Source organism: Taurulus bubalis, assembly GCF_910589615.1.
Source record: "Taurulus bubalis genome assembly, chromosome: 9".
NCBI classification, from domain to species: Eukaryota; Metazoa; Chordata; class Actinopteri; order Perciformes; family Cottidae; genus Taurulus; species Taurulus bubalis.
The window spans coordinates 18,235,528-18,253,164 of NC_136597.1; the positions used below are offsets into that span (position 1 = coordinate 18,235,528).

A 17,637-nucleotide genomic window follows, 5' to 3' on the forward strand; every position below is an offset into this window, starting at 1 on the left:
CCTCAGAGCGGGACACGGGCGGAGGCAGGGCAGTGTGAGCGGACAGAGGAGGAGGAAGAGGAGGAGGAGGACTCTGTCCAACACTCAAGACTCAGCGGGTAAGTTTCAGCTCGGATCGATGCCTTTATAACGCATGTTTTCTTAAAATAACGCGAAACTGCTTCTACGGCGACGTGCAGCGTCTCTGCGGGTCTCGGTGGTGAGTTCAGGGTCCTCTTAATGTCGGCTGCTGAGTTTTTTTTCTCCATCTTTCTTCATTTGTCAGAGTAAACTTCAAGTTGTGAAATACTTTTTGACTGACGTTTCCTCGATGTAACATAACTTAACGTTGTACGTTTTCACAAACTGTGACGTTGGCCTTAGTTTAATGTTACTGTGCAATTTAAATTCATCAAGTAAAACCGGATGAACGCAGATCCAGTAAGTTACTTATTCACAGTGTAACGTTACCTGGAGGGGATTCCCTCATGAACAGTGACACTGGAATTGTATACATCTGATAGACGAATAAGGTATAGAAAAAAAAGTGTGATGCAAAAGAAAATCCCTTTAAATATTGAACACAATGGGAAGGGACTTGATTTGGACAAATATCTCATTTTCTTTATAAAGGACACTTTATAACACGTGTTCTACGCTGTAGTTGATGTAAGTGAATGGTGCTATTGATTATATTATTCTAAATAATTGTCAAATGTCTTTCATGAAACAGTTATAAACTTGCATAAAATCGACACACTTATTGTTATATTAGATATTCACAGCATTATTATGGCAGCAAACCACTTGTTTTGTAAAGATAAAGGTGAGTAATGTCTCCCTCCTTTTTCTCTGTTGTAATCTGAGTTTCTTCGTTCTTTCTTGATGAGTGCCCATCTTCTTACCTCTGCCAGCACTTTTGTTGTAGTTTGCACTCTTAGAACCATTACCTATGAGCGCCATGTTGAGAGCCGTTGAGAGGCAATCAAAATGATCTCAAACGTGTATATAGCACCTTTAAACTGAGGTCAAACAGTCCCTTTGAGGGGACATTCAGAAGAATTCAATGGTTTGCTTCAAGGACAAAGCGAGTGTCATGCAACCCAAAAGTTGTTCTTGTTAATTTACAACTAACCTTATAAAGCATTCGTCAATCAAGTATTACCATTATTAAAGTAATCACAGAGCCCATTGTAAACGGTGTCTTATTAAAAAGTGGAACTTATTATAAATGAGCTGTTGTGTTATTAAACGAAGCGACCATACTCGAAGAAGAAACCGTTTTGTCTGCTGCACAATGCCTCCTGTGTTCTTGTGTTTCAGCCACACAGTAACATATTTGTTGACAAACATTTTCCTCAAGTGTCATACCATGAAGTGAGTGACGACACCTTGGAGACCCCGGCCAGTTGTAGTCGTCATGCAGTCGTACAATAGTACACTGTCATGAGCACACACAAGGAGCTGTTTTCATTGCACAGCAATATCAGGCTCTTGTCAGCGTCCATTTATTCTCGTTATATTGGCTGAGTGCAGCTGTGTGAGGAGCTCCCTGCATGTCTGTCATTGTGTTCCTGTGTGGCTTTGACCGTGCTCCAATGTTGTGTAAACATCAACCCCCGTTTGACCAACCTGATGCGTCATTCTCCGATTCCAATGCAGGGTCAGTTTCCTTCAGTGTCCTTTTTAACATTTTAACATTTTCTCTTTTTTTCCCACCAGTTCATCTGTTAATCCAGCAGAGTCACGATGGAGTCTCACATGCTGAGCGGCTCTCCGGATGTCAGGATGCAGAGGAGCTACATGCAGCAACACAGCCCCAGGGGTAGCCAGGACAGCATGTTTGGTGTCAGGGTGCAGATCCAAGGGATTAAAGGTCAACCCTACGTGGTTCTGAACAGTTCTGGCCAGGAGATCCACCGGGACGTCTCGGTTATCACTCACCAAGCGGGGTACAATCCTGGCATGGTGAGGAGGTCCGTGGATGAAAGACACTCTTCCTCTGAGTCACAGAGGACTGCAGCCTCCTCCGCATTTCATTATCAGAAACACCCAGAGATTCTGAGACCTTACGACCCTGAAAGTAATAACATGAACGTAGTCCTTCCTTCAACAGCTTCAGTCCCTCAACCCGGACAGCTAAACGCCGGCGTTCATCCTGAGTTTGCTAATGTGAACAAACCCAAAATCCCTCTGCCTGCCCAGGGCCCAGTGGAAGACCAGAGTGAGGTGGCCCTGAACAAGACACCTCTTTCAGGTTGCCAAGTCCCTGCTAAGTCCCCAAACTCAGTGGACGCAGACTCCTTCATATCTGTTGGGAAGCTAATAAGCCAGTTCAACAGCAGCCAGAGGAGGGGAAGGGGTGGCCCAAGGAACAGGTTGCAACCAGAGCAGTGTCGAAGGTCACGCAGCGTGGACAGTAGTCGAAACTGTGACTCCTCGTCCTCGTCCTCTTCCTCCAGCAGAGCCTCGTCTCTGAAGGGCGTCAGGGGCGAGACCCCAGGTGGGATATATCCTCCGGGGTCAGCCAGGGCCCGACTCCTTGGTGGAGAAGCCCCTATGCCAAGAGAGGAGAACAAGCCCAGCCCACTGCTTAAAGGACCTCATGGAAATGAGACCATGTCTCCACATGTTGATAAATTACTTCACAGAGCAGAGAAACCTTCCTTCTTCCGGTCATTTAGTGACCAGACTGATGAATCCGATGAAAGAGAAACACAGGTAAAAGAGAGTTGTGCCAAGGCACAGTTGTCATTTGAAAGTGTGTATTTATTTGTAGTATATCTCCTAACCAGGTGACTCCTGATCTTCTGAAAGGACAGCAAGAACTCTCAGTCGACCCACCTGAAGACGCAGCAAAACACATGCTGTTCACTTACCTCAAGGATGGGTAAGTGACCCTCAGGCCCGAGCTCATTTAGTTAAAGGAAATTGGAAGTTAAAGGAAGGTGGAAAAAAGTTGCTTTCTTGCCGAGAGCCAGCAGCTGGCTTCATGTGAGAGTATTGCATTGCACCTTTTAAACAGAGACAATTCAAAGTGGTTTACACAAGGCGAAGCAATCCATCAGTGAAACATTTAACAAAAAGCTAAATAAACAATTAAATAAAATAAAATTTTTAAAAAGACTCTGGTTCCGAGATCAACGTACCAGCACCTCTAAAGCTCACCTAATTAACATGTTTAATTTTCTTTGTTGATACATACATAAAACTGGGAGTTATGTTGTAAACTATTTCTTGGCCGGGCACAGTAACTATCAGGAGCCAAACGAAGAAGATATAACGTGTTTATTAGTTCGCTTTAGATGTGCTGGAAGGTGGATTTTGCTACCTTTGGACGGAGCCAGGCTTGCTGTTTCCCCCCCGTGCCCATACTTTGTGCTAAGCAACGCTAACTGGCTGCAGCTTCATATTTCTTTGCCCAGATATAAAAGTGTATGAATTGCTCATTTAATTGAATAATTGAAACGAATAAGTGTAAAACAAAAACAAAGTCTAATTATACCTTTTAAACAAATGAATAAATGAGTTTGCATTTGCTGTTTCCAATTAAAAGTAAAGCAAGTTTGTACTGGAAAAATATAGTGGTGTAATAAAATCTTCCATCATAGTTCCAATAAAAAACCTACAGTCATCTTTTGGTGATTCGCTATAGTTGCGATCATGTAGTGCAGTCAGATAAGGGGGCTCTGCTCCAGCTGTGTGAGCTCACGCAGCAGTCAGGAATGCAGAGCATGTACTTGTTTCCACAGATAGAATAACTTCACATGGAAAGTTTTTATGATACATCAGTGGCTTTTTTTTTAAACAACACTATGTACCTATGGCGGGTATGTTTGTACTGTTTGTGAAATATTGGTTTTGCTTCTCAGGACAGCTGACGATGACTCCACCACTCAGAAGAAAGTCACCGTGCTTCTTGAAAAAGTCAAAAAGGTCAAGTGGAAAGCTGCTGAAAATGTGGAGGAGAAAGTGTGTGTTAGAATGAGCTGTTTGCCGTCAGCCTGATTTAATATCTTTGTCGGAAACTAACGATGATGTTGGGCGTCTCCTTTTTCACACATGTAGGATTATGCAGCTGAGGTGAAGCTTTTGCAGCAGAAACAGGGGGCGCTGGAGAAGGAAGTGTCGGCATTAAAGCAAAAACTGGAAACAGAGATTAAGGTCAGCGCAGTCCCATCCTGCTGATTCACCTCTCAAACGTTCACTTCCTGTTCCAGTGACTGATGATGATGTTTTGTTGTGCAGAATGAAAAGACTCTCGCTAAGGCTTGTGAAAAGGCCAGGACAGAGAAGAAGAAACTTCAGGAAGAGTTGGCCAGAAGTCAGGATGAGCTTTACCAACTCAGCGACAGACTGGCTGAGATCGAGGCCGCTCTCCAGTCCACCAAACAGGAGTAAGGATCTGACCTTCGGGTCGTTCACAAAGTTTAAAATGAAAACCGCTTTGTAAAAATATGCAAGTCCTATCAGCTTAATAAGGGCTTACATAAAGAAAGGTGTCTAATTTGAATCCCTCAAATTTCATTCAGTAAAGACTAGCCTGCGATTGGCTCGCGATTGTTTGTTTCAGGAAGTCACTGCTCCTGAAATAGTCCAGCACATGTTGTGTGTGGATTAAACAAATGACCATAAAGTGTAAACAATTGAGCTTTAGATGTACTAGTAGGTGGATTTTTATTATTATTGTAGCTTGTGGTTTCCCCTTTTGTCCAGCCTTTATGCTAAGCTAAGCTAATCAGCTTCATATTTTACATGCAGATGTGAGAGTGGTATTGTTGTTGAATTAAATAATTCCAGTGTTGCAAAAGAAAGTGTATCAAATTTTTCAGGGATAGCAAATGAAACAGTTTTTAGATGCATAACAAAATATAATACCTCAATGCTATGTTACCCTTTCTTTAACTAAGCTTCTGCTAATACTTGAAGGTCATTCAAGTGAACTGATGTATGATCTGATGAAGGTCATTTGACTGAAAGGTCATTTGACTGAAAGCAGGGTCAAATACCATTTGGATTATCTATTCCTATCAAGCCCCTTTCCTAAACTTTGAAGTATGGGAAGCAGGCGTCTGTTCTTGATCTAAAATATGACATCTGTCATATTTCTGTTTTTCATGCATATGTGTGCACTTTGTAAGGCTGACACAGATGAAGGCAGAGAGAGAGAGATCTAAGACGGAGATGAAAGACCTTCAGCAGCAGCTCTCTGAGATGCACGATGAGCTGGACCAAGCCAAGAAGGTCGAGGTGATTGATACCGAAAAAGAAGTCCTTCTGGAGGTAAATTAAACCGCACAAATCAACAGCAGCTGTAAATCTCCTTCACTGGACTCGAGGTAGTGACGTAGTATCTTGATGGATGTCTGTCAGGATATGGCGCAGCTCCGTGGGGACTTTCAGGAGATGCTACAGGTGAAGGAAGAGCAGGAGGAGGTGCTGCACCGCAGGGAGCGGGAGCTCAGCGCCCTGAAGGGGGCGCTCAAAGAGGAGGTGGAGACTCATGACGCGTACATGGGCGCTCTGAAGGATGAATATGAAAATGAGCTTGAAAAGCTGCTCAGGGATTTAGACATGGCTAAAGAGGTAACAGTGAAGACAGGGATCTCTATTATTTCTCTTTGTTTCCAAAAGCTGAAACACTTCAAACGTTTCATAATTTACTCCTCCGTCCCGTCTCACAGAGCAGCGCCCTGCTGGGTCAAGAGAAGGTCGAAGCAGAGGAGGAGAGAGGCACAGCTAAGGTGCAGTTGAAGGAATTGAGACAGGACAGAGATCAGCTGAGAGGAAAGGTGCAGGAGCTGAACAACAATGTGGATCAGCTGAGTCTGACAATGCAGGAGTCCAAAGCCACAGAGAGACTGTTGGAGCAGAGAGCAAAGCAGCTGGAGGTGGGACAACTCATCTACTAGAGTTTATGTTCTCTATTTATATTTTGCCATTTTCTGTGGATATGCCAGTGTTTTCCTTGTTTCCCAGAGGGAAAAGCAGCAGGTTGAGGAAACGCTGACGGATGTGAGGAGGAACGAGGAGGAGATGAGTCAGTCCAACCAGTTGCTGCTCACTCGCTTGGAGGATGTGCAGGTAACGTCAGTTAGTGGTTAGCTTTAGAGAAACCGCTTGGTGGTGTCCTCGTGGTCACATCACATATAACTACTTTTTACGTTGTTGCATGCATCCCGTCTCTTCACACATTTCTACGCTGTGAACTGCCTTTTTTTTAGCCATGCTTGGAAGCTCACAGTTGTCCCATTTCCTTTGTTTTTCCTTTCCCAGAGTAAGATGACCAAGCTAAATCATGAGCACAGAGACCTGAAGGAGAAACTCAAGGAAGAGAGGAAACAAATAGAGGAGCTGTGGAAGACAAAAACTGAGCTGGAGGATGAGAGGAGGCTGCAGGACAGGACTGTGGAGCAACTGCAGAGGAAGGTGAGAGGTGTACCTGGACTACTTATTCTGCATTTATTTGAATCTGTCATCTCAACCCTGAAGCCACATGAGATCAGCAGAAACAGCTGATTTCTTGTGCTTGGATAGTTTTGTCCATGTACCCAAAGACGTCCACCTATCTCACTGTAGAAACACTTTGTTCATTTCAGATGAATAGCATTATGGAGGAGTGCGAGGCGTCTACAGATGTACTTCAGGACCAGGTTGATGAGGCTCGAGAGAAGAGTCAGAGGGAGTTGGACGAGCTGCGGAGACAGCTGCAGGAAAAGGGAGCAGAGCTGGAGAAATTCCGGCAGACAGCCAAAAAACTTCAGGAAGAGGTGTGGTACTCATTGTCTCTGGTTCCCCAGCATGTGGGTTCAACTGTCTGAGTCACCAATAAAATAAAAAGTTAACACTAGGATGGAAAGGAGTTTAAATATTTTTCTTCTGATTAGGTGTTAATGGATCTTAAAACTATGTCCAATTAAAGTTTGTGTGTGATTAAACAGAAACATTCCAACAAAGTAGTCCCAGATGTGTAACAAGAATGCACAAAATGTCAGACTGATATACCATAGCAAATGTTGTATGTTACCTTATCTTACAGTGTGTTTGTTCTGTGGTCTGTTATGAGTTCAGCTGCTTCCTCTGGAGGAGGAACTGCGGCGCTGTCGCAGGGAGCAGCAGGAGGCCCAGCTGAGGGGCCGGCAGCTGGAGCAGAGGGCGGAGGAGCTGGAGGAGAGGAACGCAGCCACGGTGGGAGAGAGAGAGCGCCAGATCAAACTCATGGAGGTAAACGTTTCAGCAACTTAGCAAATGGACTCCAGAGATTTAGTATTGCACTTCCATATTGTTGGGGGACTTGCCAGAGAAAAGATTAAGAAAGGAAGATGGAATTAGTTTGGCTTTAAGTTCCTAGAATGGGTCAAAAAACTGGGTCCTTAATGTTATCTTTCATCAGACCTTCTCTGACTGGCCATTTAAAAAAATCTCTGGTATCCAAGTCCAAGCTGACCTCTCAATCAAAGTTACAGAAGACACTACACAACTATTTTCACAGACCGAGTAACAACCATGACCAGCAAACTGAACATAAGGTATAATCTGGCCAGGGGCGTGACTTCCTACCCCTCTACTTCCGGCGGTCTTGCTCAGACCCCAGCAATCTTTGAACCCAACCTTCATATTGATCTCAACTATACACTTACGTTTTCTGACTCCATCTTGCGCGGTTGTGATGCAATCGCTGTGACAAAATCTGAAGACACACACAGACTCACAAGGTGAAAACAATCTGAATCTGACAAGTTGTCTTCCTGAGGTCTAACCTGTGCCAATGAAATACAAATATATTTGAGTTCCCAGTAGATCATCTGGAGCTTTCCATGAGGAACTGTGCTCAGTCTCATTAGAGCACTCAGTCCAACAGGATTCAGTTCATCATTATGTTTTGAATCGGTTCAGGTGCCAGTATTTGCACTCACCTTTTCCAATGAACTTTAAGGGCGCTGAAAAGAGCCATAGCAACAAACATCTCACAGCTCAGCACTGTTTGTCTTGCTGATGACCAAACATGACACGGCGACTCCAGTGTGATCACTGTTGACACTGCGTATCGACCGAGGAAGCTCATGTTTACAGTACAAAGTTATCCGACCTGTCTGGGTGTTCTCAGGAATCGTCTTTCACTCTTCCTGCGTTCCCAGAGACAAACACTAACGCTATTGTCTTTGTCTCACTGCACTTATTTCCACAGCTTGCTTCATGTATTATCAGCCATCCCCTTTTTTGAATGTTTTGGAAAAAGAAAGTCTGTTTACTATCGACAGGCTCAACTCATGGATTCATCGTGTCCTCTGCTTCATAGCGTAATGCAGTATATTAACTGTTTGACATATTTTGCATGTGTTTCTCTTCTCTCAGGGACGCATCAGTCAACTAGAGGAGGATCTTAATGATGAGCGCACCAGTGCTGACCGCCTGATGGAACGATTAGACAAAACCAAAGAGCAGGCAGGTTCCCTCCCTTACTCTCGTTTCCCCCAACTGTTCAGTTTGAACACCCAGCCCTACATCTGTTCTCATCAAAAACAAATTTTGGGCTGAGTACTCAGATTTCAGGAACGCTCACTTTGCAAAAGCCCTGAAACATGAGTGAACCGCACTGACTTCCTCTACGTTTCTTCCTGTCCGATGTCGTCACAAGAGCCTCACGTCCTCAGTCTGCCTGTGAAGTAGGCCACCATTCATGGGAGCAATGTGGCGCAGACTAATTGACACAAAACACAGTGCAAAGACAAAAAAACAGCAAACTATTGTGAGCAGCTATTCACACTCCCTCCCTTCACTGGGCCTCTGGATGTTATTAGAGAGGAAAGGAGCCTTTAGATCAGATATAGCGGCTCAGACCAGACAGCATTTCCTCTGAGTTTAGGAGTTAAGCTGAAAACTTTTAATTAGACCTGAAAGTGATTGTCAACAGGTCCTGTTTTTTTTTTAATAATGTTGTGTTTTCAGTCAATATGGAAAACAGTACGCATAAAGTTCAAGCCCATATTTAGCTCTATGGTTAACAATTGGCATAAATAATCAAAACATGCACATGTAGGTTATGCTATTTATCTTATGATTGAATGACAGTGGTGGAATAAGTATTAGAGCCTTTGCCAGTACAATATAATTTCAATAAAGCAATGGGAAATACTTCATTTCAAGTAAAAGCCCTGCATGAAAAATCCTAAGAAGTAAGTAAAAGTATTATCAGAAAAATGTACACAAGTATAAAAAGTAAACCCATGTGAGTGACATTATTTATTACATATGACATTAAATTATTCATACTGATACCTTAATGTGAAAGCAAAATGTTATAAACGGCCTGATATGTATATGTACGATTGGCAAGTTTAGTCCAGTGGTTCCCAGAAAAACAAAGCTATGCTCAACACATTTTCTATTTATGAAAGATTGGATAATTTAACCTCTTTCAGTCACAAACACTTATTGAAATGAAGTGAGAAGTTTAGAGGGTAAATGTCTCTACAGTTGATCTCTTTGAAGAGGCTCTTCTTTGTAAGAGGTCTGTCACAGCTCTGGGATTAAGAGCTTTAGACCTAAACTCAAATGAAGAGATGAAGAGGCAGGAGGGAGAATTTCATTAAATCAGCTCAGGACAAAAAAAATGACTTGCAGCTTGAGACCAAAACAGGCCGGTAACAGAAATTAATCCAACACGAACTACGGACACCACACACTGAAGAACACTAAAGACTGAAAGCAAGGCTGGAACGTAGAGATAAAGCTACTGAGGCAGATGACCTGACATGTGAGCTGAGGGAAACCAGACAGACTAAATACACAAGGGACTAATTCACTAATGAAACACAGGTGAGATAGAAAACAGGCGGGAAAAAGACAAAGGCAGGAAGTAGAACAAGACGTGACACATGAGGAGAGTGACTATCAAAATAAAACAGCTACAAAGCTAAAAACAATCCCCCATACCGTGACAAGGTCACAAGACAAAGAGGCTTTGAAACACAGTTCTAATCTTTAAAGGGACAGTTCACCCCAAAAAAACGTTTTGATTGTTTTGTCTTACAAGTTTTTTATTGATCAATCTAGATTGTTTTGGAGTGAGTTGCATAGTTTTGCGCAACAAGTCAGTCCTCTCTCCAATATAATGGGAGTACATGGCACGTGGCACTCGGCTTGTGGCTGTGAAATGACCCGGTCACTCAACATAATCCACAGACCTTGTTGACATGAGACTTCTCTATGTAAAATCTTAATGTGTTCAGTGTCTCGTTAGTACAGCTGTCAGATAATTGTAGTGGAGTAAAAGTAAAATCGGCATATACTGGAAATACACAGGCAAAGTACAATTATCTCAAAATTGTACTTGAGCACAGTACTTTAGTAAATGTACTTAGTTATGTTTCACCACTGCTGAAAGGTAAACTGTTTCCCTCCCCCTGTGACAGATGGATCAGATGAGGAGCGAGCTGATGCAGGAGAGAGCAGTCAGGCAGGACCTGGAGTGTGACAAGATGAGTCTGGAGAGACAGGTACTGACCTTTGACCTCATGCAATGCCTGGAAAACAAAGCACAGTCTTTTTCTCTTTTTTTTAACAAAAAATCTATGTCCACTTACTGAAAATAGAGGCCATCTTTGATCAGAGACCTTATATCACCCGTCATCGTTCTTGTTTTGGCTGCTCCCGTTAGAGGGCGCCACAGCGGATCCTCTCCATCTAGTTGGTAACCTGCACCTCGAACGATCCCGTATGGAAATTTGATTTATGATACGCATATTTGATTTGGCATCAGCTTTACGGCAGATCCTGATGCAACCCCCTCATTCACAGCGGCCGGAGGACGGACACTTCTATTAATGTACATATATACAATCACACAGGCAGGAAACACATAAATGCAGGACGTTTTTGAAACGAGACACGGAAGTTAAGTATAACAGAAAATAAGAAAACATAACCTTGGGGAGAGCGGGACATGACATCTGGCATCGGATCTGGAGGACATTCAACAGCACAGATAATCCAGCATCATTACTCTCTGCTGACATCTTAATGTTCTTGTCAACAAACAAAGTTTCTGTTTACAAGTTTTCTGGCACAATGCGGTATTTCTTGTAGATGAGTGGAATAATGTGAAACCATTGGCTGGAATGTGTGTCCTCCTGTTCTTTGACATTGCTTCAAAGCAAAAACTCCCCTGGGTACCTTTACATTTTGCCTAATGAAGGACATTCTTCTATTTCATGTCCTCTGTCAGAATAAAGACCTGAGGAGCAGAGTGACTCATCTAGAAGGATCGCAGAGGACCAACCAGGATTCACTCGTCTCCAAACTTAACAGCCGCATCCTGGAACTTGAGGAAAGGTTGCAAGGAGAAGAGAGGTGATTGTCTGCACATTAAATAATGACCTTTATGTCTCTTAACAAAATAATAAACATGTACTGAGTTTGTATTTAAGTGCAGGGTAACACTTTGGATAATGGTTCCATCAGATACTTGATGGTGGCTGTCGAGCAGTGAACCCACTTATATCACTTTCCCTGTGGTTGCACCTCCGGTCCGAAACACACTAGGAAGGTGTTGAGTTACAGGAAGCTGCAGCAGCGACGTGATCTCTTGGTGCTTTTTTCCCTCTCAGAGACAACAACAGCCTGCAGCAAGCCAACCGCAAGCTGGAGCGCAAGGTGAAGGAGATGAAGATGCAGACGGACGAGGAGCACGTCAACCTGCAGACCCAGAGAGACCAGGTAGAAACGTCTTTAACGGCAAAGAAAAAACAAAGTTATCAAGTAGTCAGGAGCTGCAGATTTGACTCGTGACTCATCATATCTCACTTTTGTGAACTCTGCAGCTGACTCAGAGGCTGAAGACGGCAAAGAGGCAGATGGACGAGGCGGAGGAGGAGATCGAGCGTCTGGAACACGGGAAAAAGAAGCTGCAGAGAGAAGTGGATGAGCAGCTCGAGGCCAACGAGCAGCTTCATGGCCAACTGAGTTCCCTGCGGAATGAGATGAGGTGACCACTCGCCCTCTGCCCCTGAGTTTCCACGTTTAATATTCGGTGTGACTTTAAATCAAGTTGTTCTTTAACTCGAGTCATTTTACTTGTGTGCATTGACAGGCGTAAGAGGAAATCACCTCCTCTCAGTAAGACCGTGGAGGATGACGGGAATGACTTGGACGACTTTGGATCTGACTGACCGGCGTGTGATGAAAACCAAATGCTGTCATTTCTGGACTAAATTAAGAAATGTTGGACTTACTGGGAAGAATCCTTGATATCATAATTCAACATTAACCCCTTTAACAAACTCAGGTGTGATTTCATGATGTTTCCAGTTGCCAAGTCTGACCTCTTGTGGCAACATGTATTACTACAATACCTGACAAACTGATGATTTACAATGCAGCAGCACATAAACTGGTTTATTGACCTGTACTCATATTCATTAATTTGTTAATAAGTTATTCCTCTCCAGTGTGCGTTTATTTGCAACTGTAAATCTTAAACTAATGAATAAATAAAATTATGTTTATACATCTCAAGAAACTATTGAAAGATGCGGCTTGTTTGTCCTGTGACGACACAGACAAATATGGAGAAAATGAGATGAAATATAAATCAAACCTCATGAAACGTCGTGTGTCGACGAGGCTGTTAAGAGGATTGTGATGGTTTCACCAGTGGATCAATGGTCTGTTCTGAGTGGCTGTGGTTGGTAGAGGTGGAGATTTGACAACTCCAGAGGTTCACACTGCTGGACATCTGGTAGTTTTAACAGCAGTTGGCACAGTTATACATGGAAATACAACACAAGAGAAGCATGAGGCAACACTGTGCTCTCAAACATGGAATACTCAAGGAATTCCTGGCAGAATTCCTGGGGACATTTGTCTTGGTTGTAAGTAGCATTTTGTATTAAATGTTTTTGTTTTATTCTCACGCTAATTGCAATCCAGTGCATTTTACACAATATATTTGCTTTAGAAGTTATTAAGTCTGAGATATTGTAGATGTGATCATTAATCTGCTCCAGCTAATGCTAATACATCTACTTGTCCCTTTATGATGTTAGTGAAACTCTGCTGATCTCCTCTCTTGTTTGTCAGTTGTTTGGCTGTGGTTCAGTCGCTCAGACCGTCCTCAGTCGAAACAGCCTGGGTGAGCCTCTCACCGTCCACATCGGCTTCTCTGTGGGACTGATGATGGCGGCGTACGTGGCCGGTGGAGTGTCAGGTAAATGTGGTTTCCACTCAAGGAGAACTTATTTCACATAAGCCACCACTCCCCACACATTTGATACGGCACTTCAAATGTAATGCATCTGCAATGCAGTTAAATTAATAATTATTATTAGGTGTTGTTATGATCACGTTTCTCCTCTGCTGGGTAATGGCATCCTGTCAAATCAACTGAAGAAATATCATCGGTTTTAATAATACAATTTTGTTTGCATATTTAGCTTCTTTGCTGCATTTAATCTACTGTTTAGCGCTACAGACTCCATTCAAATAATTCATAGTTAATGCAACCAACCATAAATAGTTCCCTTGTATGTGTTGTAATGCAAACATGAGGCTTGCAGCTCGTAATAATATAACTTTATGACTTCCTGTCCAGCCAGTGTCAGCAAGGACGTGCCAGCTCTCTGTCCAGATCCAATGAAAGTGTACCGACCATTGATTTGTTAGTGTTGGGGCACTGCCTTTCCAGGGTCATACATAACCCTGGGCACTAAATGTCCTGCAAACTCCATTGATCACAGGCTACGGTCATCAGACCAAACGAGACTGCCCGACTCATCTGAGCAGCAGCTACTTCCAATTTAACAACAAAAGGACCAAACAGAATTCATGGAGACAGATCACTGGCAGATGACAGATGTTTTTAAATAAAAAAGATTGGCAGGATGTGAGCGCAGTTTTAATAAAAAGGAACAGAATAATGCTCCCTTTTGTTTTTTGTTTTTTTTACTTATGCATTGGTTGAATTTCTAATATGTGACCATCATTCTTCCTCTTTGCCTGTGAACATACATAACAAAACCCATCACCGCCCCGGGGGCCGCTCTCCTTCTGCTGCCCCTCGTAAATGTGACAGCCTCACTAATGATGGAGAGGATATCGTGCCAGACTCCTCCACACACTGCACCCCTCTTTCACTCTCTGCTTTGTCTTTCGTCCCAGGGGGCCATGTGAACCCTGCTGTGTCTCTGGCCATGGTGATTCTGGGCAAGCTGAAGATTTGGAAGTTTCCCTTCTATGTCATTGCTCAGTTTCTTGGTGCTTTTGCTGGAGCTGCTGCAGTCTTTGGATTATACTACGGTGAATGCACCTGAACTGTATCCCCATACACTTGCATATTAAACCACAGCAGTTGGCTATGACTGTCACAGTCAAAGTATTTCAGCTACACGTTCATGATAATGAGATACTAATGGTTACAACTCCTCACAGATGCTTTCATGGACTTCACCAGTGGGATTCTGTCAGTGACGGGAATCAATGCAACAGGTCACATTTTTGCTTCCTACCCTGCGAGACACCTCTCCGTCCTCGGCGGCTTCATCGATCAGGTGAGCTCTGATCACGGTAGCCTAATGACCTCCCGAACAAATTGTGCATCGTCGCTCCCATTCAGCCTTTAAATTCTGTCAAGTCTGGCAAATGTAGCTAATGCAAAATTGATTGCCCCATTTAGTCTGAGAATACCCTCTCTATTGCTTCAGCTTTGGGTCTAATGACCCATTTCCTGGCATTTCCTGGCATTCACTGAAAGGTCAAATCTATACTTAACACCATTTTCCACCTTTTTAGTCGGTGCAGCGATCCAAAAATAACACGTCTACCATCTTAAAACTGTTGAAAACCACATCAGGTGAACCACTGAGATAAGTCTAATTAAACTCTAATCAGCGTGATTGTGCTCATATTAATGTTTAATTTTGAATATCTGTGTCACAGCAATGCTGTACAGGGTTCTGCCTCTAAATACTAAACTATTAATAATAATTAATAGCTGTTAAAATCTAGATTTGAACCCTTTAGATTAAACTTGTTTCAATGATACACATTACAAATTAAAACAGTGAGAAGGAATCATACAATAAACAGGTTAACTCTACGCATTTTATTGATCTAAAAAATGTATATAAAAGACATACGTACACAAAGACAGTCACATATACACAGACTTAAATATACATGAACGTAAAGTTGTCTGCAAATTTTTTTTTAAACCTGTGCAGGAGAAGTAGGAAGCTAAAAGCGCAGAGACCCCCTAAGTCAAGATAAATATAATAACTTGACATACTCGTCCTGTGTTGCCTAAACTCTGCAGTTTACCAAACAAATGTTGTTCCACTCCTGCAGGTGGTGGGGACAGGTATGCTGGTCCTGTGCATCTTGGCTATCATTGACGGTGAAAACATCGGAGCTCCCAAAGGCGTGCAGCCGCTGGCCATCGGTCTGATCATCATGGCCATCGGCGTGTCCATGGGACTGAACTGTGGCTACCCCCTGAACCCCGCCAGAGACCTGGGACCCCGACTGTTCACCGCTGCAGCCGGATGGGGGATGGAGGTCTTCAGGTAACTGCAGCAGAGGAAGACAGATCAGGATGTTATGTTATGTTGAATGTGTGATTTCTCTTATCTGCCTGGGTTGAATCAAATACTAGCAGTGCTATGTCTAAATACACCATCATTTAATTTATTTGTTTAGTTATTAGAGCACCGCCATATGAGATGTTATTGAAGAGAACAAGGATAAATGAGAACTAGATTTGTTTTAGTTTTTTTGTCCCAGATGGAAATTAGTTTTTACATAGAAACATACAGACGTACACATAACAGTCAAAATGTCTTATTTGATCAACCTATATAATTGCTGTAGATTAACTCAATTATGTTTTAATTCGCCTTTGGATTATAAGCATATCATGTTAGAGGTGGACTATTGAAGTGTAATCCAGCTACATTATAGAAACATTTTAAAGTGTCCATAATCGTGTGTTGTGAATCATTATTTTTTAGTGAACAAAAAGAGATTTTATTTGCTTGTTTGTCTAACTCAATGCAGATGTTATCTTATACAATTGCGATTTTGGATATTCAATGAAATGCATCTTTATTAACAAATTAACTTATAGTCAATAATGAATCAAGAGGCTGTGACAGTTGCTAGATTGTCATCCTGTTAACGGAGTAAGACCTGAGCTGCTGACATGAACCACAGTGTTACATAAGGTCACACGCACTCCACAGATGCAGTCGATGCTCGTGAATGATCGAGTGATGGCACCAGTGATCTACAGTGGCCTCTGTGTGAGGTGTGAGATTTATTTAGCTCTTTCTGCCTCTGTGCTTTTACACTTTGTTGTTTGCAGTACTGCAGGCCACTGGTGGTGGATCCCTGTGGCGGGGCCCATGGTGGGGGGCGTGGTGGCAGCCGTCATCTACTACCTGTTCATCGAGGTGCACCACCACCGGGATGTGCCAGAGAAACCCGTGGTGGAGGAGGAGGAGGAGGAAGACGAGGACGACGAGGACAGCAGTCTGAAGGACAAATATGAGATGATCACGATGAGCTAAAAAACTAAAAAGACAATTAACCTTCTTCCATCTGTGAAGACGGGCCTCCTCTGTCAGTGTCCACACTAATGTTGGACTGTCTCCGTTGCAATTTAACATTTTATGTTTCATAAACACATGGAAATCTCAGTCCTGTTTGCTTAACATTGTTATTAATGTTCATTTATATGTTGTAAATACTGTATTATAGATATTAGACCCTTTATTTGGCTGTATTTAACAATTGGTACTGGACTAATTACATGAAGTCTCCTTTTACATTTGCTCCCTTCTACTTAAGTGGTTGTGATGATTCTCTCTGTATATTCACTTCAAACTTTCAGTTTTTTTCTTCTAGCTTATAATTGTTTTCTTCTTTTGCAAACCACGAGAAATCCTCCCCTCTTGTTCTTTATTAACATTTGTATTTTACTCTGTGATGTTTTGTCGACATTAAAGTTTCTACAAATATCGAGCTCATAAGAGATATTCAACTTCAGGAGATGAGACTCCATCATATATATAACTGCAGTTAAACTGAAGTTTGTTCATGTAATTTCCATCTCAGCATTTACACCATTACCCGATACATCGCTTAACGTCCTTTGGATTGTTGTAAAGGCTTGTGTGATGAAGTGAAAGAGGACGGTCATGGCAGGCAAATCTTTGCTGTAAACCTCACAAGCAGACAAGTGCATTTATTGGTCTAAGATTAAACATCTTCAACTATAAATGGACAAAAACAAAGATGGATTATTAGTTGTTTGTTGTTATGATTGCTGAGGATGATTACACCTCTCAGAATCAGCTCAGTACAACATGCTGGAAAATATTTCCTGTGTGAGCTGATTACTCAAAGAGCCACAGTGGGACGTTGGGACTGATTTGATTTTTAATAAATTAAAGTATAGCCATCCTGTCATTCTGGGGAGACTCTTCACACTTTTGGTCAGCGGTAGAAGAATATTCAATCATTTATTTGAGTAAAATTATAAATACAGAAATGCAAATGTCCTCTGTGACAAGTAGAAGTACGGAATTCAAACTTTTACTCAAAGATCCCCTCCAGACTCCATAAAAAGTTAATTTATGTATAGTTAAAAAGTCCTTTGCCCTC

General features: G+C 42.4%; 2 protein-coding genes across 2 annotated transcripts; both read left to right on the forward strand.

The window, feature by feature from the left end:
* Positions 1-1,728: 1,728 nt before the first annotated feature.
* Positions 1,729-12,419, forward strand: LOC306741478 (cingulin-like protein 1; the record flags this gene model as incomplete). Its single annotated transcript, XM_079223769.1, has 18 exons — positions 1,729-2,700; positions 2,775-2,869; positions 3,852-3,951; positions 4,048-4,143; positions 4,228-4,376; positions 5,121-5,262; positions 5,353-5,565; positions 5,664-5,870; positions 5,959-6,063; positions 6,256-6,408; positions 6,579-6,749; positions 7,051-7,203; positions 8,335-8,424; positions 10,395-10,478; positions 11,207-11,331; positions 11,589-11,697; positions 11,802-11,965; positions 12,071-12,419. 18 exons carry the CDS (start codon positions 1,729-1,731, stop codon positions 12,147-12,149), a joined length of 3,207 nt encoding a protein of 1,068 aa, XP_079079895.1. The 3' UTR covers positions 12,150-12,419.
* A 330-nt stretch (positions 12,420-12,749) lies between these two features.
* Positions 12,750-16,541, forward strand: aqp9a (aquaporin 9a; the record flags this gene model as incomplete). Its single annotated transcript, XM_079223656.1, has 6 exons — positions 12,750-12,851; positions 13,060-13,186; positions 14,137-14,274; positions 14,407-14,525; positions 15,322-15,539; positions 16,337-16,541. 6 exons carry the CDS (start codon positions 12,750-12,752, stop codon positions 16,539-16,541), a joined length of 909 nt encoding a protein of 302 aa, XP_079079782.1.
* Positions 16,542-17,637: the final 1,096 nt, after the last annotated feature.